Genomic DNA, 21567 nt, shown 5'->3' on the forward strand with positions numbered 1-21567 from the left:
GAGGCGGGACGAAGGGAGTAACTAATAGAAAAGCAGGAAGATGAACCTCCTGGCCAATAAAGATGGCTGAAGAGTGAACGACTGTAGAAGGAGGCGGGTGCTGTGCGAGAAGAGGCGGGCCTGCCTAATAGGAATGGTTAAAAGGGAGCCAATGAAAAGGGGAGTAGGCGGAGGTCAAATTGACAGACAGTGATGTCTATTTGGGCGGTGACAGACAGCATCCGCAGTCGATAGGAGCTGAGGGATTCTTTGGGTCTCCCAAGAAGGTCAGGAAGAAATGACAGCTGGGAGGGGAGGGTCAAATTTGCGATTCATTTGCCTCGTCAGCCAATGAATGCATTCTCTCACTTTAGCAAAAGGAGGAAGATAGACAGCTGTCTCAGCCAATGCAGCATCCAAAGGGAAGGGGTGCTGCCAGCAGGCAGTGCCAAGCCAGGGATGTCGGTGACAACCGGAGACAAGCGCGGGAGGTGGGGGTGACAGTTGGGGACAGCGCGGAGAGGGGGCGGGGACCGGGTGCAACCGTTAGCCAATAAGAGCGCCACGCTGCCCTGCCTGAGTCCTCTCGTGGGCCCCATTCTCTATTCAGCTCCCAAGCCCACCACAGGGCACTTGATCCAGTGCTCTGATCAGGTACTCTTGCCCTTCACTTAGCCTCTAATTCTCATTCCAGCCCGCAACAAATCCCAGGCGACTATAACCAGAGCCCCAAAATCCTATAAGTGACTCATCTCTCTGGATCCACCATTTCCTGTGGGTATCCCAATCCCCAAGTCTCTCTCAGCCCCTTCTATCTGAGCTCTTCCCCAGGATCTGGGCTCCAGTTCCTTGGAACTCATCCTCTGAGTGCCCCCTCCATTGTAGTGGGGATCCCAGACCCCAAATCATGAATTCCCAATACCATGAATTCCCATATCTGTGTTCTTCTGGCGATCCAGGACCCATGCCATCAACTCCTCTCTCCTCATTGATACACCCCTCTGTGCTCCTCATTCTCTGCTAAGAAATCAGACCCCAATCTCATGAGCCCTCCAGGCTACCCTAGACCACAAACACAAAGCCCTGACTTTACCAGCCCCTTCTCTCTCTGGCTCTCATTCCCCTGAGGTCCAGGATTCAGGATTCAGCACCAGGAGGGCTCCAATTTCCATACAAAGTCCACCATCCTGAAATTTCAGTCAGGCCTAGCTCCCAGCTTCCCAGTTACTTGGTTGCTGAGTTCTCTGAGGCTCCTTACTCCCAGCTCAGACTCAGATCCCGTGAACCAGTGTCTGAGATATGCCACTCCCGATCTCCTCCTCCTCAACTTCTCCACTTTCCATTTGGCCCAAGCTTCCTAAGCACTTCCCCCATCCCCCTCTTTGGAGTTCTCCTCCCCTCCCAGAACCCAGTATTAAGTGGGCTCCTCCCTGGGCTGGACCCCCATGGTAACCGTATAAGGTGAGGCAGCTGTCGACTGAGGCAGGGAGGGGCCAGTGCAGGAGGCCAAGGGCAGCTGCTAAGTTTAGGGTGGCTCTGTCTCTCTTCTTAGAGACAACAGGTGCCTGGACCCCAGTGACCAGAAAAGCAAATGTCTTAGAGGCATTGGTATGAGGCTGGAGGAGGGGGAGGGAAGGAGGAGACTTCCTTAGGACATCAGGTCCTAGAGGGAACAGGAGGAGGAGGAGAGGGAACAGGAGGAGGAGGAGACACGGGTGTCCTTGCCAACCTTGGGCCTCCTGGGGCTTCCTCACCCACAATTTCCGCAGACCTCCACTGTACGGAATGGACTGGGGCACCGAGGCCCAGAGGGGTGGGAGAGCGTACTTCAAAGTCACACAGTCAGCCTAGCTGGTTCTAGCCCAGATTGGAGAGAGAAGCCATTGGCCATCCCAGCCACCGAGGAGGAGGTAACCAATTAGCTTCCCTCTTGGTGTCCTTGACTCCCCTCCTCTGAGTTCCAACTTTCACACCAGTATCCAAAAAAGTGATTATAGACTCACACTAGACCATGTCCTTCTCCTGTTTCAAACCTTTCCAAGGCTCCCAAGGTCTCAGCCCTCAGCATGGCATTTGAAGACCCTCCAGTGTCTGATGTCCAGCCCCTTGTATCCTCTGCTCGAGCCCCATCCCAATTCTGGCAAACTGAACACTTCTGATCTTTCACTTCGCCAGGCCTTTGCCCATCTGTGCCCACCACTTAGCATGGCTGTTCCTCCACTTTCACCTGACTCACTTCTACCAGCCTTTATAACGTCATTCCCATACTCCTAGATAGGGCTGCTATGCCCTCTACTTCTGTACTCCTGACCAGCTGGTTTGTCATTTTCTGCATTTACCCTGTCTCCACAGCTAGACTGTAAGTTCTACCAAGGCAGGGCCTGAATATTAATTATAATGATTATGGGAATTCCCTGGCAGTTCAGTGGTTAGGACTCCAGGTTTTCACTGACAAGGGCCCGGACTCGATCCTTGGTTGGGGAACTAAGATCCCACAAGCCATGTGGTGCAGCCAAAAAATAAAAATAAAAATAATGATTATACTTCACTAACTGTTTCCAAATAGTGTTCACATCCAGAAGTTCTGTGGGATGGGAATTACGTCCCCATTTTATAGAGGGGGAAACCGAGGCCCAGGGAGTTGGAGCGCAAAGCCCAGGGTCACAGAGCAGGTTCTCTGCTCCAGGCTGTCTAGTCTCTTCATACCTAGTGATTCCATGCCCCACATCTTTCCTCACAAAATCCCCCCTCTTCTTGAAGGGGATGTAGAAGACTTCCTGATCCTTCAGCTTCCCCAGGCAGCTCTCTCCCACCTGTAACCTCTGTCACTACCCCCACATATACATACCCTTGAGTGTGAACTCCACAGTGGGGGGGACTGTGTTTGTCAAAGTGCACCTGCAAAGCATAGACCAGTGCCTGGCACACTGTAGGTACTCAATAAATTTACTGGGTTTAAATCTGGGCCCACCCCACACAGGGGTACAGGAGCCTGGTGCATCTCTTTCCTAGTCCTGTGTCTCAGCCTGGGCCCTCTCTGAACCCTGGCACATTCCAGCCTCCTTTGGGGAGAAAGAACATTCCTTCCTGCCCAGGTCCTAGTGATACCTGCATCCCAAGACTCACTCCCTCCTCCCTCCCTCCCTGGGCTCCAGCTGTTGCCAGCCCAAGAAAGGAGAGGCCCTGAGCTGGGCTATTTTGGTATCTGGGGTGGGCACCCACAGGGCTAAGGTTACCCTGGTATGTTAATGACTCCCTGGGGCAGGACTATATAACTCCAGAGGGACCGCCCCAGGCTGACTCTCTGCTCCTTTCCAGCCAGAGCCACTGCCTGGCCCCCAGGAGACCTAAGATATGGTGAGTGAGAATCCCCCAGCCCCTGCCCAAATCCCTCAGACCTCAGGGCAGCCTCATCCTTTGAAAGAAAGTAGCTGGTTCCCAGTCTGGCAAGAGGAAAAAAGATGAATCTTCCCTTTCTTGATATCACTAATGGGGAATGTACAGAATGATGCCCTAGAGGATCCAACCAAGGATAATCTGCCTAGACACTCCACTCGCAGGAGCCCAGTCCCTCTCAAAGCATGCTCCATGCCATCCTGCACTCCATCTTCCTAAAACCCCCGGGACCAGCCAGACAAGTGTTCCCACTCCCATTTTATAAATGAGAAAGTAGAGGTTCAGGTGAGTGAGTGATCAGGGTCACGCAGCAAGTCTGGGACTCAGAGGAGGCAGGGTCAGGGCACTGAGAAGGGGAGGTACACTCCACTTGTTGGGTAGGACGGAAGGATGGGGACTTGAGGGCTACCCAGAGGAATTCGGGGGTACAACTGCAGCAGGTCTCCTCAGCATAAGGAAGAGGAAGCCTAGAGCCAGAAAAGTTGCTTTAGAGGAATGGACTCAAAGAAGCGTGAATCTAATCCATCGCCTCTAGAGAGGAGTAGGGATTGGTCCATGAACCCCTCTGCCCAACCCTCATCCCTCAGGCACCCAAGAAGGCCAGGAGAAAGGCAGTGGCAGAGGGCGGAAGCTCCAATGTCTTCTCCATGTTCGATCAGACCCAGATCCAGGAGTTCAAGGAGGTAAGGGTGGGGAGAAGGGAGACTGAAGGCTGACCAAAGACTCCCCTTGCTGCCCCTCCCCCAACCCCTCCCTGGAATGTGCACCTGTTGGCGGAAGGGGAAGGGTTTAGAATTCCTTGTACTCCTCCCTGCTTGGAGTGGAAGTGGACGGCTGGCTGGGGGCCAGAATCTCAGAATCTGATCTGCCTAGAGTAAGGATGCTGAAGCCTGGCCATGGGGGACCTAACCTCTCCCTACCCTGGCCCTCCACAGGCCTTCACAGTAATTGACCAGAATCGTGATGGAATTATCGACAAGGAGGACCTGCGGGACACCTTCGCAGCCATGGGTGAGCCTACTCCACCTGTAAAGATTCAAGGCTGCAGAGTCCTGGGAATTCAGCAGCCTTAGGTTCCAGCCCTGCCAGGTCCACCCTGGGCCTCAGTGTACCCAGATAAAAAATGGATGGGATGATGTGAATTTATGGGAAGCATTATTTCCTGGCCCCTAGACCCCACTCCACTCCATGCTTCCCCCACCCTGTTCCAGGGCGTCTCAATGTGAAGAATGAGGAGCTAGATGACATGATGAAGGAAGCCAGTGGGCCCATCAACTTCACTGTCTTCCTGACCATGTTTGGGGAGAAGCTCAAAGGTGAATGAAGTGTCCTGGGTCCAAACCCCCAGATGCCTCTCCCCAGACCTTTCAGGGACTGACCCTTTAGCAACCCTTCAGCTTCATGTGCCCTCTGACCCCCCCAGGTGCCGACCCTGAGGATGTGATCACTGGAGCCTTCAAGGTCCTGGACCCTGAGGGGAAGGGCACCATCAAGAAGCAGTTGTAAGTGACACCCTCCAGCTGCTCCCACACAGAAAGCCTCCTTAAATTCCTACCAAGAGTTAGGCACTGCCAGAGATAAGGGAAAAATTAGGACTGTGGCGATGGGATTAAATTTTCACAGCACACAGGGGGAAGGGCAAAAGGGGGGAGGCCAGAGTGTTTGGGAGACCAAAGAGGAATCCAGAGTAACCCTGGTTTTCAAGGCAAGACTGGGAATGGCAACGGGCACGAGGTGGGAGGGAGTGGAAAGGAATCACGAAGCCCAACCTCTGTCACCTCTCTCCAGCCTGGAGGAGCTGCTTACCACGCAGTGTGACCGCTTCACCCGCGAAGAGGTGAGTGGGGAAAGGGCCTAGGAGAAGCAGAGGGCTGGGGGAAGGGGAACGTAAGGAACCGGTTGGAGATACCCCTGCGTTTTTTCCCCAGATCACGAATATGTGGGCGGCCTTCCCCCCCGACGTGGGCGGCAACGTAGACTACAAGAACATATGCTACGTCATCACGCATGGCGACGCCAAGGACCAGGAGTAGCGGACCCTCTTAGGCCTCTGCTGGGCAACGCCTTCCTGCCAGTGCGACCACCCCACCTTGACTCCTAATAAATTAAACTGGTCTCGTTTCTTATCCGCGACGGCTTCAGTGCGTTTGTGTGAGCAGGGCTCAGGTGGGAGGCTGCGCTGAAACACCGGCTGGCACGAAACGAGTGCCCAGCAAATGAATGAATAAATAGTGGCCCAGAGGCCTGGGTGGAACGGTTTCACCCGCTACGCCCGCCGCTTATTCCCGCTGGGAAAGAAAAGACTTGCGTGGCCTCAGGGAAATTCAGTTTTTATTGAAGTCGCCGTTTGGGTGAAGTGGGGCGGGGTGGGAGAGTTAGGGGCTGGGAGAGTTAGGGGATGGGAGGGAAGCTCTGGCTCGCTAGGTGGGCCGAGGCGGATTGGGGCGGAGCCAAGGCGGGGTCGGGGCGGAGCCAAAGGCGGGGCTACACACTCCAGGATTGGGAGAACCTGCTAGCCCGCTAACCCCTTGCAAGGGCGGGCCTTACAGGCTGGGGCTCCGGGATTAAGCGCCGGGCAGCCTAGGGCTCGAGGATTGGACAAGAGACGAACTGAAGGCGGAGGCAAGGTAAAGTAGGGTCCGGGCGGGGGTCTCAGAGAGCGTCCGACTGCTCGCCCTGAGCCTGGTTCTGCTGCATCTGGGCCTGCATCTTCTCCAGCATCTCTTGCATGCGGCGCAGCTGTGCGGGGCAAGATTGCAGGCAGTGGGACTGGGCGGGCAAGGCCAGAAAGGGACTTCGAAGAGGATTTGGGGCCTTGATCTGGGGGAAAGAGAGGTGCTTGCTCACCTCTTCGTCTTTCTCGCGGATCAACTTCTCCGTGTCGGCCAGAGGCAGCATGGGCAGCGGGATCTCTGTGGCGCTCTGGCGGGAGAGCTTGCTAGGGGGTGGAGGAAAGGGGCAGGAATCAAAGTCGAGAACCGTGGTTGTGAGTCACTGCCGCGAGGCAGGGCCTGGGGTTTGGCGGGACCATGTCCTTCAGGTTAGGGCCATACGCAAAGTGGGTGGGGAAAGAAAGGCTCCGGGAGAGAGGTCTAGAAGGTGAAGGCCGGGGTCATGGATGGTGAGCGCAGAGCCTTGGAAGCACCTAGGAGTCAGCTCTGGCTCTCACCTACGGCTGGCTCGATCACGCGCCCCAGGCCGGGCCAGGCTCTGTAGGCAGCGCGCCCGGTAGCCCTCGTAGAGCAGATCATGCGTCACCTCCTTCAGGTCCTGCAGGTGTGTCTGCACTAGCATCCGTCGCAGGTTCAGGAAATCGCAGTGATGTGGGTTCTCCACTGGGGGGCGGACCGGCAAGAGTCGGGGAGCTTGGGTCGGGTCTGCTGCCCAAGGACCCCTCTTTTGACTTTTAGGACCCCTGGGACCAGAACTCTCCCCAACTTCACCTGTTGGGTGCGGTTGACTCGGAGGCGTCCTGGGCTCCCTGCTGGCCTCAGAATGCGTTCCTGGCCTTACTCACCCTCCACGGTGCCCCAGGAGTAGCAGCGTCCCCTCACCGGTCGGGTCCCGCCGTCCCTCACTACTTCGCAGGAACCGACGACAGCAAAAGGGATGCTTTCCTAGAGGGCAGGAGTCAGCGATCACCGTTGGCCCCCTTTGGGCAGAAACCTCTTTCTCAGCTCCCACCTCCACATCCGCCCTCCCTGGCTTCTCTGCCCCTTCCTCCTTTGCCTCTGCACCTTCATCTCCGCATCCTGCCTCTTGAAGTCTTCATCCTCATCTGAGTCACAATCGGGGAACTGGTAGATATTGATCTCCTCCTCCTGCAACTGTTCCCGGATCTTGGAGGAGACAGATGCAGAGACGGTGAGAAACACAGAGACTGTGAACCACAGACATTGCATGACCAGAGACAGTGAGATATAGATGCAGACACGGGGTAGAAGAGACAGAGAGGAAGACATGAAAGACAGAGATGGTGAAAGATGGACATATGGGATGAATGAAAACAAAATCTCAAACGAGAGACAGAGACGTAGATGGTGAAAAACTGAGACAGTTACCCTAATGGGAAGACTGATGCCTGGGAAGTTTTGAAGCTGAGCAGACACCGAAAGATCAGGAGAGAGAGGCATAAGTGGAAACAGTGGGAAAGGGCTCTGAAGACACAGGGGCGTGGGAAGGTGGGGGGGTGGGGCAGTCAGCATCCTGGGGCCAGAAGGATAATATTGGTCATTATGTCTACACCCCTGGCCTCAGCCAGGCCTTAGCCAAGCATCCAGCCCAGGGATTCTATTCCGAACCTCCAGAGACATGGCTTCCTTAGGCAGCTTATGACCCACCTTCCTCAGAAACTTTCTTCCACAGTCTAGCCTGACACATCACGCTCCAAAAGGGCTACCCCAAGATCAAAGAAATCAAGGCTGAGTTCGATTTTGATCATGACTTTTGGCTTCATGTGAGGCCAAATGTCAGAGGCCACCGCACACACCTTCTGCTTGAGGGCCTGTGTTTCCTTAGGCATCAGGGCATCTGCTTTGCCAATGACTGGGATGATGTTGACCTTCTCATGCACCGCCCGGAGGAAGGCCACATCTAGGGGCCGGAGCCTGCACCCAGGGATTGGTCAGGGCTCAGTTTCAGGGCACAGAGACACTCCCCCTCCAGCCCTCCCCAAATGTCCCAACTCCCCAGGGTGCCCCTCGGACCCCCGGCCAAAGGGTGAGATGAAGTAGAGGCAGCAGTGGACACGGGAATCCTGGATGTTCTTCCTGTTCAGGCCACTCTCATCCCGAAGATACTGCTCAAATTGCTCCTCAATGAAGCGCACCACGGGCAGCCAGCTGGGGTATGGGGAGAGAGCGGCAAGTCAGAGAACAGGGACCACAGCACAGGGAAGGGGAAAAGGCTAGCCAGGACTGTGGGTGTGGGAAGTAGTTTCTTTGGCTCCAACCAAAGACATAAGAGGAAACTGGCAGGTGAGATGTCGGGAAGTACAGGGCAATTTGGGCCACAAGGCCACCAGAAACAGGCCCCACCTTTGGCGGGGGGCGGGGGGTAGGGCAGGGCAGACCAGCCCAGAATCTGACCCCTCAGTCTCCACAGAGTAGCCACATTGGGAAGCTGAGCCCCAGGTCCTCCCCCATTCCTCACCAGTCTGAACAGTCCACTGAGTCCCCAAAGCCAGGTGTGTCCACCAGGGTCAGCTTCACCTTAATACCCCCCTCCTCGATCTCCACGCCCCGGCGCTCGATGGTCAGTGTTTGTGTCAAGCGAGCTATGAGGATGGGGAGAGGTCAGGGAGCTGGGTAGGGGCCTGAGGCAGGACTAATTTCCTTTCTCAGACTCACAGTTGCCTCCACCCATTTTTCAGGGGAGGAGAGTGAGTCTCGGAGAAAAGCAGTGAGCTGCCTGAGTCCCCCAGAATGTCATGGGAAACCCAGTTGGAAAGGAAGAGAGTGCAGTCTAGGGACATGGGAGGAGGGGGTCAGAGTGCCTGGAGAGCACGGTGAGGAGGGGGTCTTACCCCTGGCCTCTGGGACTTGCCGATCCTCATAGAGGTTGGTGAGAAATAGGCTGTTGATGAGGGTAGATTTTCCCAGGCCTGACTCCCCTGTGGACAAGACAGCCCCAGCTGGTCAGGTGAGGGGACAGCCAAGGTCTCTTGAGGACCCCTTGCCAGGCCCCTCTCCAAAACCTCCAGACCTGCCACCATGAGTGTGAAGTCAAACCCCTTCTTGACGGACTTGCGATGCAGCTGGTTGGGGAGGGCGGCGAAACCCACATACTCCTTGTCCTGTTGGCAGGGGGTGGACAATATGAGGCTGCTGGGGGCAGCAGGCAGGGCTCCCAGGATAACCTGATCTCAGAGGCTAGGAGAAGTCAGCCTATTGTGGGTTGACCTGGTTAACCTGGGGGTAGGGGACTGGGGGCAGAGATGCCTGGATTCCTGGGCATAAAGACTCACCATGGCCCCGATAGCTGTCGCTGCACCTGCTGTCTCTCCCCACTTCCTCTGGTGGGGCAGGAAGTTGAGGGCGGCAAACAAGGGGGCGGGCAATGTAGGAAGCTGAGATGCTCAAACTGGCCCAGACAGGTGGGAAAAGCTGAGACCAAGAACAGCTGTGGTCCTCAATTCCTGGATACCTTTGCCCATAACCCCAATAGGAAGCTTCAACCCCTCTGTTCTCTGTACACCTTTATTCCAAGCCCCATTGTAACCCCATCACCCTGGTGGGAGGTAGGGTGTAAGCAGAGAGGAAGGAAGTGGGTTGGTCTCTCTAGCAAGTGAGATGAAGGCTTTGACAGAGGTGGTTAAAAAAAAAATGTTCCAAGGATCTGAGTGGACCAAAAGCCATAACAAAGATTGAGGGTGGGAGGGGCAATCAATTTTCCTTGCCAGCTCTTGCACTGGATTCTTAAAAGGACTTCAGGTCTTTGGACACCTTTTCTAGAGAGACTGTCCTTCAGAATCCTGGCCAAGGCACTCCCCTGCTTGAAACCCTTCATGGGCTTCCCAGTGATCTCAGAATCAATTCTGAGTCCTGACTTGGCAGCCAAAGCCTCCCCCATCTGACCTCATCACCCCATCTTTCACTCACCCTTACTGAGTGCCCATATCCTAGGCTCTGTGTATGTTGACCTTTACCTTCTTCTGCACCAGGTGAACTGCTCTTTATCCTTCTAGGGTTTGATTCAAAGGGCTCTTCTTCCTCCTCTATGAAACCTTCCCCACCCACCCCAGGCAGAGTCATTTTCCATCCTCTAGACTCCCCAGCACCTTTCACAGGCCCCTCCATTGCCCACCTTTGCTTATCTGGATATCTCTTCTACTCCCCACTGAGTTTTCTGAGGACAGGGACCATGTCTTCTAATTTCTATATCCCTGGTGTCTTGCACAGAGCCTGGCACAAAGAAGGTGCCAATAGGGCTTCCCTGGTGGCGCAGTGGTTGAGAGTCCGCCTGCCGATGCAGGGGACACGGGTTCGTGCCCCGGTCCGGGAAGATCCCACATGCCGCGGAGCGACTGGGCCCGTGAGCCATGGCCGCTGAGCCTGCGCGTCCAGAGCCTGTGCTCTGCAATGGGAGAGACCACAACAGTGAGAGGCCCGCGTACTGCAAAAAAAAAAGAAAGAAAGAAAAAATAAAGAAGGTGCCAATAAATAATATACTAGATAAATGAATGCACGAAAGAGTGAGTGATTGAAGTTAGTCCGGGACAAAGGCTGGCAGGCTGCAGAACTTGTAAAAGGAGCTTGGCTTTGGAGTCAGAAAGAACTTCCCAAACCTCAGCTCTCCCACTTACTGTGTGACCTTGGGCAAGTGATTTGCCCTCTCTGAACTCCATTTTTTTCATAGTAAGATGAAATACACACATTTATATTTTGTTATCAGGACTCAGAGTGGTTTCAGATGACATGGGCTTTGGAGTTAATCAGTTATGTATACAATATACTATATATATATATATATATATATATATATACACACACACACACACACACACACACACACACACACACACATACCCTAGCTTTAGCATTTATGAACTGAGTGACCTCTCTGAAACTTTAAAGCGAGTCCCCTTAGTATGACCTATAAGGCCTTGCTCAATCTGGATCCTGCCTATTGCTCCAACCCCATTTTCTTTCTCTATTCTTCATGGTTCTATTTATTATTTCCCATTTAGCCCCTGTTATAGACTGAATTGTGTCCCCCTACCCCCCACTTCATGTGTTGGAGCCCTAACCCCCAATGTGACTATATTTGGAGGTAAGACCTTTAAGGAGGAAATAAGGTTAAGTGAGGTCAGAAGGGTGGGGCCCTGATTCTATAGGTCTGGTGTCCTTATAAGAAGGGACACCAGCAATCTCTCTCTGCACATGCACAAAGGAAAGGCCATGTGAGGACACAGTGAGAAGGTGGCTGTCTGCAACCCAAGAAAAGAGGCCACACCAGAAACCAACCCTGCTGGCATTTTGATCTTGGACTTCCAGTCTCCAGAACTATGAGAAAATAAACATCTGTTGATTAAGACTCCTAGTCTGTGGTGCCCTGTTATACCACCTCATAGCTCACTCATTTCCTCTCCTCAGCCTAGGCAACCACTCTAATGTGCTTAATGTGTAATTTTTTAGTTTGTACATATTTTGAAAAATGTGCAGTGCATAGTACATGTTTACACAAATAGCTATATATGTATATACTAATATGTATTTCTGTTCGTTAATTTTTTTCAATCAGCGCTATCTTTTAAGATCCATCCATGCTACCACATTTTCCTTACTTCAACCTCATTTCTAGTACTGCTCCTTTCATGTAACCTTGGAAAAATCACCTCTCTGGGCCTTACTTTCCTCATCTACCATATGGGATTGGACGCTCCCACCACACTGAATTCACAGAAGTTGTTCAAGTTTCATGATTATAAAGACATAGAATAATTAAGAGCTGTGTGACCTTGGGCATCTTTAACCTTTCAGTGACTTCGTTTCTGTATCTGTTAAATAATGCCATTAATAATTTCACTTCATAGGGGCATGACGAGGATTATATACCTAACACATATAAAGTTCTTAGCAGTGCCTGGCATAAAAGATGAGCTCACACATAACGCTAGTTATTGCTATTACATGAGCTGAGGGGTGCAACAGTGCCGCTAGCTCCAATCTAGCGACTGCTCTTCTGCATTAGTTGCTGAGAATCCAGAGAGAGTGAATCAGCCAGGGTTGCCACCCTCTGGGGAGACAGAGACAGCCACAAGCAAGAGTGACACACAGCACTGGTGCTAAAAATGTAGTGTAATAATGAGATAAACAGAGTACTTTGAGAAGCCAAGGGAAGGGATAATTATACCCTTCCCCCTGTACCACAACACTTCCCCCTGCATTTCTCACCAGGCTGAGCAGCCCTACCATCCTAGTTAAAACTCTGAACTCCTCCCTCCTTTGCTCTCCACAAGTATATCCAATTGGTTTCCAAGTCCTTTCTATCCATGAGAAAAATTGGCCCCTCCTCTCTACACCCTTCACCGTCTTGCCCCTGCCCTGGGTTCAGACTCTAATCAGCTCTTCCCTGAATTATTCAAATAATATTTAAGAAAATAACATGTACACACCTGTCAGAATGGCTATCATTCAAAAAGACCACAAATAACAAATGTTGGCAAGATGTGGAGAAAAGGGAACCCTTGTACACTGTTGGTGGGAATGTAAATTGGTGTAGCCAATGTGGAAAACAGTATGGAGGTTCTGCAAACAACTAAAAATAGAACTACCATATGATCCAGCAATAGCACTCCTGGGTATATATCCAAAGAAAACGAAAACACTAATTCAAAAAGATACGTGCACCCCAATGTTCATAGCAGCAGTGTTTACAATAGCCAAGATATGGAAGCAACCTAAGTGTCCATCAACAGATGAATGGATAAAGAAGATATGGTATTATATATACAGATATAAAATATATATACATATATATATACATACACAAACACACACACACGTAATGAAATACTACCTACTCAGCCATAAAAATGAATGAAATTTTGCCATTTGCAACAATATGGATGAACTTGGAGGGTATTATGTTTAGTGACATAAGTCAGACAAAGACAGACACTATATATTATCGCTTATATATGGAATATAAAAAACAACTATCGAATACAACAAAACAGAACAGACTCACACATCTAGAGAATAAACTAGTGGGGAGAGGGAAAGGAGAAGGGCAAGATAGGGCTGAGAGATTAAGAGGTACAAACTAAAATAAGCTACAAGGATATATTGTACAGCACAGGAAATACAGCCAATTTATAATAACTATAAATGCAGTATAATCTTTAAAAATTGTGAATCACTGGGACTTCCCTGGTGGTCCAGTGGTAATGAATCCGCCTTCCAAAGCAGGGGACATGGGTTTGATCCCTGGTCGGGGAGCTAAGATCCCACATGTCTCGGGGGAACTAGGCCCGCGCGCCACAACTATTGAGCCCTCGTGCCTCAACGAGAGAGCCTGCGTGCCGCAAACTACAGAACCCACGCGCTCTGGAACCTGTGCGCCATAACTAGAGAGAGAAAACCCGCACGCCACAACTAGAGAGAAGCCTAAGGGCCACAAAGAGGAGACGGCACGCCGCAATGAAAGATCCCACATGTCTCAACGAAGATCCCGTGTGCCGCAACTAAGACCCGATGCAGCCAAAAAGATAAGGAAAATAAATAAAATAAATATTTACAAAAAAAATTGTGAATCACTATGTTGTACACCTGAAACTTACATAATATTGTAAATCAACTATACCTCAATAAAAAAAAGAAAAAAAGAGAAAAAATGGCATTTATATTCATTTATTTACTGTATAACCAATACATATTCTCATGGAAAAATTAGCAAATGCAAATGGTTAGAAAAATTTACATCTAATATCATTCCATGATATATCCTCATTTTGATTTTCATCCTTCTAGATTATCTCATATGCCTGTACATATGAATAAATATATATTCACAAAACTAGGATCATAACTTTGGAAACCTGTTTTCGTCACCTTATATGTTATATCTATGATCATAAATACACATCTACATTATCATTTTTCTAGATGCTTAGTATTCAGGCTGATTCCCATTCTTCCCTGTGATAAACAACGCTGAGCTGAGATGACTGTGTTTGTGGTGCTATCATTGTGCACTTGTCCAACCATTTCCTTGGGCCTCATTTCTATAAGGGGAATTACTGAGTCAAAGGAAGTCACATATTTAAGGCATTTGTGCATACTAATAAATGCCCTCAGAAAAGGCTCTTGGCTTGGTTAAGTGCAGAGATGATATGAATTAGCAGTGACACAATATTCCATTTACATGCTTATTAACGCCAACAAATTATGCCCAATTATTCCTGTGATAAGGTTTGGGGCCTGTTTGTAGAAAGAAAGATCCCCCCCTTGAGTTTCCTATGGGGCAGTGAATTGTAGACAGCAGTCTTCCCATTTAATAATCATCTGGATTAGTTCTTTTTCATCTCTCCATCATATCTTCATAGCTACCTATGGCCCTACCAGACATCCCTGAAAGGGTTTCTATGTCTTTAGACCTGAGTTCAGGTTCAGACCCAATAACTCCAGGCTTTGTCTTCTCAAAGTCAGAGCTAGCTCTCCAAGTGAGTATGGCATGCGGGCTGGCCAGCCTTTGGGGGTTTCCTCCAAGAGGGGCTGGCTCTTTGCCATTTTGGTACCCTCTTACCTCTGTTTCCCAGCACATGTGCCTGGCACATATTGGACCCCCGGGAAATGTTTGTGGAACAGATGTTTAACTTACCATCTCATCTGCAGCTTCCACTACTTTCCTATTATGTAAACTTTTGACACATTAAAACAGAACTATTATCTATCTTCCTCTTTGAGGATAGATCTTAATCATCTTTGGATCCCAAGCTTCTAGCACATAGTAGGTTTGCAATTAGTATGTGGGCCATTGTTCATTTCATTCCCTCTGCCTGGAGTTCTTCATTTTAGGCCCACTTCAGCCAGGCTCTGGACTTGGCTGAAATCTTACCTGTCCTGAAAGGATCAGCTCAAAAATGCCACCTTCTTCCTTGGTTACTTCAGCCCAAAGTGTAATAACTGATATTTTTTACTAAGTACTTTACACCTCAACCATTCAAATTAAGTATTATTCCCATTTTACAGTTCAGGAAACAGAAGTAACTTCCCCACCCAAGGTTAAATGGGAGCAAATGACAAGGTCAGGAATCAAACTCTGCATGAATGAACTTAAAGACAGTGTCTACAGCCACTAAACTCTACAGGTCTCTCTCTCTCTGTACTGCATTCATATCACATCTTTGTTTATTAGGTCGGTATACAATCTGTCATATCATCTGTATGTCTCCATGTTCTACTGAGCAGAGAGAGCTCCCTGAGGGATTTCTTTGTATTTCCAGGGTCTAGACTTATGGTTGATGATCCATAAGTATGTGTTGATTGACTTGTGCTCCATGTTTACCCGTGTCTAACATTCATGCATACCAGGTACACAAAACCATACAGATTAATTCCCACAAATAAGAACTCTTCCTACTATCTTGAATCGGTGAACGTAACTCTCTCACGCCCTTAGAGTTCTTATCATGATTTGTTTGCTTGCCCCTTTAAACTGGTAGCACCCCAAGGACAACTCTTACACGTGTTTCATCTCTTTACCAAACTCTTGACATAGCACTGAGGTACTAATAAATGTTAGTTAATATACAAACCTTGGTTACCCCTCTCCATCATTAGATGGGCTGCAGACACTTACAGGCACCCCACCCCCTCCCCAAAGGCAACCTTGCCCAGAGTACAGATACTGGGGATCACACCCCTGGGACCACTGGAACACAGCCCCAGCCAGGGTCCCACCAAGCTGGGAAACAGGGTTTAATGTTTTAGCCTCTCCCTGGGCTCCCTTGGTAGGGCTGTAGACCTGTCCCTAGTCTCCCCATGGCCTCTTTCTTTGTGTCCCTGCCTCTCTTTGTCTCTGCCTGTTTCTTCGTTCCTCTGCCTCTGTTTCTCTCCAGGTTCCCTGCCTTTTCTTGTAGTTCTTCTGACTTTGCTTCAACGACTTTATATCTCTCTTATCTGTTTCTACATGTGTTTGTTTCTGGCGGCCAATCATTTGCTCTTGTGTTTTTGGTCTGCTGCAGTCTCTGTCTCTCTGCCTTTGCATCCTCTCTGATTCAGGGCTCTTAGGTTACGACTCCGGATCCAGGTCTGTGTCCATCGGCCTGCCTCTCCTCAGCATTTATCTGGCGTCTGCCACTAGCTCCCGCTACTGCCTGTCTCCCCCAGCCCAGCCCAGCCCCCACGCGCGGCCCTCTGCCTCGCCGACCGGTCCCGCTTTGTTTCCCGTGTCTCGGCGCCCCGCCCCCGCCCCATCTGGGGTCTCCGCCGCCCTCTGCCGCCCTTTGTCTGCCTTGGTCTTTCCCCCACCCCTTTCCCTGGGTCTGCCTTTGATCTCTCTTTGTCTCTCCGGGCCGGGGTGGCTGGCGCTGTTGGCCAGCTCCGGAGTTCGGCGCGGGTGGCCCGACACAGCGGCAATTAGGAAGTCTTCGGCCCACCACATCCAGCTCCAGACCAGGAGGCACACGGTTAATACCACCGAGTTCGGGCAACTGTCCTCGGCTCAGAGTAGCCCTCTCCGCGGCACGCGGCTGCCCGCCGGCCACAGAGCTCTGGAGGACGAGGGCTGCCCCCACAAGCGTGCAGCTCCTCCAAGGTCCTAGAGCGGCCGGGTGCCACCCGGCGCTTCCGCTTCCCGTCCCCGCCCCCGGCGGCCGCCCCAGGGGAACGCCTGGGACGGAGCCCCCTCCCCGTTTGGCGCCGAGCCCACATCCCCGAGCCGTTGGCGGCGCGGGCACCGGAGCCCCGCCGAGGACCTCCGGAGGGCGCCGGGGTGGCGGAGGCGGCTGCTGCAGCGGCGGCGGCGTGAGGAGAAGGGGAGCGGCTGCGCTCCGGAAGGAGCAGCAGGTGCAGGGGCGGCTGGTGGCGCGGGCGGGGATCACCGGGAGCCGCGCCCCGCACCTCGGACCCGAACGCTGCCCGGTCCCCGTGCCGGCCAGCAGAGGGCAGGGCGCCGCCGTCCGCACATGGCTGTGTGACCGTGAAATTGTGTCTGTCCCCTTGCTCAGGGCGGCGTGCCGGCGATGGAGCGCTCGGTGGGGCCCTGGGGCGCGGATCTCCATGGCTCAGAGGACAGGGAGCAGCTGAGAGGCACCCGCACAGGTGAGGGCCAAAGCGGTGCACCGCCGTGGGCAGGTAATGGCCGGGTGAGGACCCCGGTGCTGGGCTCTGCCTGGCCCAGACCCAGAAAAATCGGACATGAACTGTGCTTCCGGGGGGTGGGCGGGGGGCGGGCGGGCGGGGAGGAGGAGAGCAAAAGCCAAGGGATGGAGCCAGTGTTTCTGAGCACCTACTATGCGCCAGGCCTTGAGGGGCATCATTTCAAGGACTCCCTCCCCGTCCCCTACAGTGATCAGCAGGCTTGCTGCCTCTGCCCTACTTCAGGCCTCATTCTGTCTCATCCCGGCAATTGCAGCAGGCTCCCCTCAGCCCTTTTCTCTCCAGTGATGCACTGTGCAGCCACATTGATCTAAGTCCAGATCTAATCCTGTCTCCCTTCACAAAAACCTTCCCTAGCTCCTTTCTGCTACTAATTAAAAGCCTTAGCCTAGTGTTCAATCCAGATCTTACATGCTTAATCTAGTCTCAGCATCCCTTTCCATGGTTTACTCTTTTCTCTGCTGTGAAAGCCCAGCCCTGTCTCTTTATTTCCTCTCTCTCGTGACAGCACAGTTATTCTGAGCCTGCAATTATAATTTTTTGTGCCTATCTCTCTTACCCATCCTGAGGGACAGGTGTGTGTCTGGGTCCTCTCAGGTACACACAAGATGATTGAAGTAATAAGTTACAGACTGGGCTAATATAAAAAAGATATAATGTAATTAGCAAATACCAGGCAATATAATGTAGGGGTTAACACAGGCTTGAGAATCAGACAGACCTGAGTTAGAAACCTGGTTTTGCTACTTTATAACTCACTTTGAGCAAGTGACTTAAATTCTCGGAGTCTCCATGTTGGGTAAAATGGGGGTAGTTAACAGTATTACCTCATAGGATTGTTTGCAAGGATTCAGTAATGCTTGGTTAAGTTATTGGCACATATGAAGGGCACGGTAAAAGGAAGTTACTGTTACTGAGAGGCACAGACAATAATAAGTGCTTCAGAAATTCAGAGGAGAGAGAGCAAGAGATATCCTTGCAACCACAGATGGTCAAGGACGCCTTTCTGGGGAGGTTGCTATCAAAGATAGGGGCTGAGCCAAAGGGCAGGGTCTACAACTCCTTTTTCTTTCCCCAGGTCTAGGGAGTGAGAACGTGGAGATTTCTCAGCCAGATGAGTTTGAACATGCCCCACAGGAGGATGACTTGGGGTTCAAGGAAGAGGAAGATTTGGCCCCAGGTCATGAAGTAGGAAATGCCTCTCTCAAACCCGAAGGCATTCAGACCTGGGATGACTTGTGGGTCCAGAGAGTGGGACCTGGGAAACCACAGGCCCGGGACAGAGGCCCTCGGCTCCTGGGAGAACCACGCTGGGGCCAGGCTAGTGATCGGGCTGCCGTGTGCGGCGAGTGTGGCAAGAGCTTTCGGCAGATGTCAGATCTGGTGAAACACCAGCGAACCCACACAGGGGAGAAGCCCTACAAGTGTGGGGTCTGTGGCAAGGGCTTTGGGGATAGCTCTGCCCGTATCAAACACCAGCGAACTCATAGTGGTGAAAAGCCCTACAGAGCCCGGCCACCAGCCCAGGGCCCCCCAAAGATTCCTCGATCCAGGATCCCTGCTGGTGAGCGCCCCACCATCTGCGGTGAGTGCGGCAAGAGCTTCCGGCAGAGCTCTGACCTGGTGAAACACCAGCGGACACACACGGGCGAGAAGCCCTACAAGTGCGGGGTCTGTGGCAAGGGCTTTGGCGACAGTTCTGCCCGCATAAAGCACCAGCGGACACACCGGGGGGAGCAGCCCCCCCGGCCCGTGGTGCCCCGACGGCTGCCATCTCGAGTAGCCACGGCAGCCGCACAGGGACCTAAGGCCCAGGATAAGCCATACATCTGCACTGACTGTGGCAAAAGATTTGTACTCAGCTGCAGCCTCCTGAGCCACCAGCGCAGTCACCTGGGGCCCAAGCCTTTTGGCTGTGATGTGTGTGGAAAGGAGTTTGCCCGGGGCTCAGATCTGGTGAAGCACCTGCGGGTGCACACAGGAGAGAAGCCTTACCTCTGCCCCGAGTGTGGCAAGGGCTTCGCTGACAGCTCCGCCCGGGTCAAGCACCTCCGCACCCACAGTGGCGAGAGGCCTCATGCCTGTCCGGAGTGTGACCGCACCTTCAGCCTCAGCTCCACCCTTTTCCGCCACCGCCTCACTCACGCGGAGCCCCAGGACTTCAGCTTCCCAGGCTACCCCCTCGCCCCCCTGATTCCTAGCCCACCCCCCAGCTCAAGCCCACCCCCACCTCCCCTTGGCACCAGCCCCCCGCTGACGCCTCGAAGCCCTTCACACTCAGGTGATGGCCCTTTCGGTCTGCCTGGCTTGGAGCCGGAGCCTGGGGGCCCACAGGCTGGGGAGCCGCCTCCACCGCTGGCAGGTGACAAGCCCCACAAGTGCCCTGAGTGTGGCAAGGGTTTCCGCCGAAGCTCGGACCTGGTGAAACACCATCGTGTACACACGGGGGAAAAACCCTACCTCTGCCCTGAATGCGGCAAGGGTTTTGCCGACAGCTCTGCCCGGGTCAAGCATCTCCGCACCCACCGCGGTGAACGGGCTCGGCCACCACCACCATCCACTCTCCTGAGGCCACACAACCCCCCTGGCTCAGCACCCACGGCCCCTCGATCCCGAGTCCGGGCTCAGCCCTCTGGGCCCAGCCAGCCCCACGTGTGTGGCTTCTGTGGGAAGGAGTTTCCCCGGAGCTCGGATCTAGTCAAACATAGGCGCACACACACCGGGGAGAAGCCATACAAGTGTGCAGAGTGTGGCAAGGGTTTTGGTGACAGTTCTGCCCGCATCAAGCACCAGCGTGGGCACCTGGTCTTGAGGCCCTTTGGGACAGGGGATGGTCAGGCAAGGCCCCTCAAAGAGGAGCCACCAACGGGACTGGAATGATGGGGTCCAGGGTGGGTGGAGGCCCAGGAGACCAAAGGGGAGGGTATCTGCCGCTTAAGCAGAGAAGAAAGGGCCTGGGAGGCAGTGGGAGGGAGAAGGAGGGGAAGAAACAAATGGGAGAAAGGAGTGGATAGATAGCAATAGAGATTTGGAGACAATGACCTTGAAGCTCAGGAAACTCCTGGCTGGGCTCAGTCAGTACCTTGCCAGTGTGGTTTATACCCCCAGCTTCTAGAACACTGCCTAGTATACAGTAGGCAATAAATATTTGTTGATGAACAAACTGACCTTAGCCTGAGGGCCCTTAAAGAACTCTAAATTCCTGCTGCCTCTTAACCTGTAAATTGACCCCTCCCAACCTTGCCCCTGGGAGACCAGCACCCTGAACCAGGGTTTGTTAGACCTATGAGCTTCAACAATGAGACTTCTGAGGTTTAGGGTGACAGAGTGAGGCAAGGCCATCTTGACCACCCTACTGATGGTGAGAGTATTGTTGTGAGGCAGGCAGTACCCAGCCTCAGGCCGCTGGACGTGGTCTTAGCCAGGAAGAGGACACTTGGAGAGGCCAGACCTATCTGCCCTGGAGAAGCCCAACTGCCCTGACACCTGGACACGGCAGAACAGGTCAGAGACAGCAGAAAGAGCAGTCATCTGCCCTGGGTGCTAAGCCCAGGTCCTGGTGGACGGCAGCAGAGATACACTGGCAGAAGGGCAGTACAGGGGTGAGGAGAAGCCAGGGAAGCACCAAGGCCTGACAGCCACATCTCCATGTGTCTCGCCAATAAACTGCTTCTTGTCTGAGGCTTGGACTCTTGTGTGCGTGTGTGCGTGGTGAGGGGTGAAAAAGGTGCCGAAGGGTCGCCACAGGCAAAACCCATAAGCCATGTTGTAAACTTGCTCTCTTTGAGCCCTGTCAAATAAAGAAGTTGGGTTGTCATAGCTGCTTTTTAGCTCTGACAACGGGTTAAGAAAACGGCCACCAGGCCTGTCAGCTGATGCCTCAGACCTGAGTTCTGGCTGCCCACAGGAGCCACCTACGCCACAGGCTCGAGCGCGACCCTTAAAAGGAAAAACACTCGGTGGGAGCGTGGGGGGTGGGGGTGGGCGGGTGTTTTGCGAGCGCTGTTGCTATGGCGACAGGTACCGGGAGAAAAGTGGCTGGCAGGAATTGGTACCAGCTCAGAAGACCCCGACACTGATGTTCTGCTTTCTGGGAAACCCCACCTCCCTGCGACCCTTTTTTTATTTGTCGAGAAACAGGTCATTTGGCTGCACAGCCCAAAGGCAGGGCCAAGGGGATGTCTCTATCCCCCAGAAAAGGCAACCGTATTTCCCAGCCATCCATGCGTCATTAGGTGCAGGACTCCAACTCCTAGCTTTTTCCGAGGAGGGCGCCAATAGGGAGGAAGGGGAAAAAGGAACTGACCTGATTGGCCAGGGACAAAAAAGACTAGGGCGGTTCACCCATCTAAGAAATGAAGTACAAGAC

At 52.6% G+C, this 21567-nt stretch overlaps 3 protein-coding genes across 5 annotated transcripts; 2 read left to right on the forward strand and 1 right to left on the reverse strand.

The window, feature by feature from the left end:
- Nucleotides 1–3246: 3246 nt before the first annotated feature.
- On the forward strand, nucleotides 3247–5501 carry MYL11 (myosin light chain 11). Its single transcript, XM_004268682.3, has 7 exons — nucleotides 3247–3336; nucleotides 3963–4058; nucleotides 4311–4386; nucleotides 4587–4691; nucleotides 4799–4877; nucleotides 5164–5212; nucleotides 5304–5501. Exons 1-7 carry the CDS (start codon nucleotides 3334–3336, stop codon nucleotides 5406–5408), a joined length of 513 nt encoding a protein of 170 aa, XP_004268730.1. The 5' UTR covers nucleotides 3247–3333; the 3' UTR covers nucleotides 5409–5501.
- Nucleotides 5502–5688: 187 nt separating this feature from the next.
- SEPTIN1 (septin 1) lies at nucleotides 5689–9467 on the reverse strand. The gene is made up of 11 exons (XM_004268683.4): nucleotides 9341–9467; nucleotides 9079–9169; nucleotides 8900–8986; nucleotides 8527–8650; nucleotides 8082–8216; nucleotides 7865–7982; nucleotides 7113–7214; nucleotides 6893–6992; nucleotides 6545–6710; nucleotides 6223–6313; nucleotides 5689–6114 (listed from the first exon to the last, which is right to left on the reverse strand). The coding sequence occupies exons 1-11, from the start codon at nucleotides 9341–9343 to the stop codon at nucleotides 6028–6030; spliced, it is 1104 nt and encodes a 367-aa protein (XP_004268731.1). The 5' UTR covers nucleotides 9344–9467; the 3' UTR covers nucleotides 5689–6027.
- ZNF48 (zinc finger protein 48) lies at nucleotides 5861–20880 on the forward strand. Of its 3 annotated transcripts, none has more exons than XM_049699181.1 (3): nucleotides 5861–6002; nucleotides 17048–17141; nucleotides 18277–20880. In XM_049699181.1, the coding sequence occupies exons 2-3, from the start codon at nucleotides 17063–17065 to the stop codon at nucleotides 20076–20078; spliced, it is 1881 nt and encodes a 626-aa protein (XP_049555138.1). In that variant the 5' UTR covers nucleotides 5861–6002; nucleotides 17048–17062; the 3' UTR covers nucleotides 20079–20880. The 3 variants fall into 3 exon arrangements, 2 of the variants coding, with proteins under 2 accessions (XP_049555138.1, XP_004268732.1); XM_004268684.3 differs by lacking the exon at nucleotides 5861–6002 and adding an exon at nucleotides 16752–16886; XR_007472116.1 differs by lacking the exons at nucleotides 17048–17141; nucleotides 18277–20880 and adding an exon at nucleotides 6786–13033 and having other exon boundaries at nucleotides 5873–6002.
- Nucleotides 20881–21567: the final 687 nt, after the last annotated feature.

The sequence above is a fragment of the Orcinus orca genome, chromosome 16 (assembly GCF_937001465.1).
Source record: "Orcinus orca chromosome 16, mOrcOrc1.1, whole genome shotgun sequence".
NCBI classification, from domain to species: Eukaryota; Metazoa; Chordata; class Mammalia; order Artiodactyla; family Delphinidae; genus Orcinus; species Orcinus orca.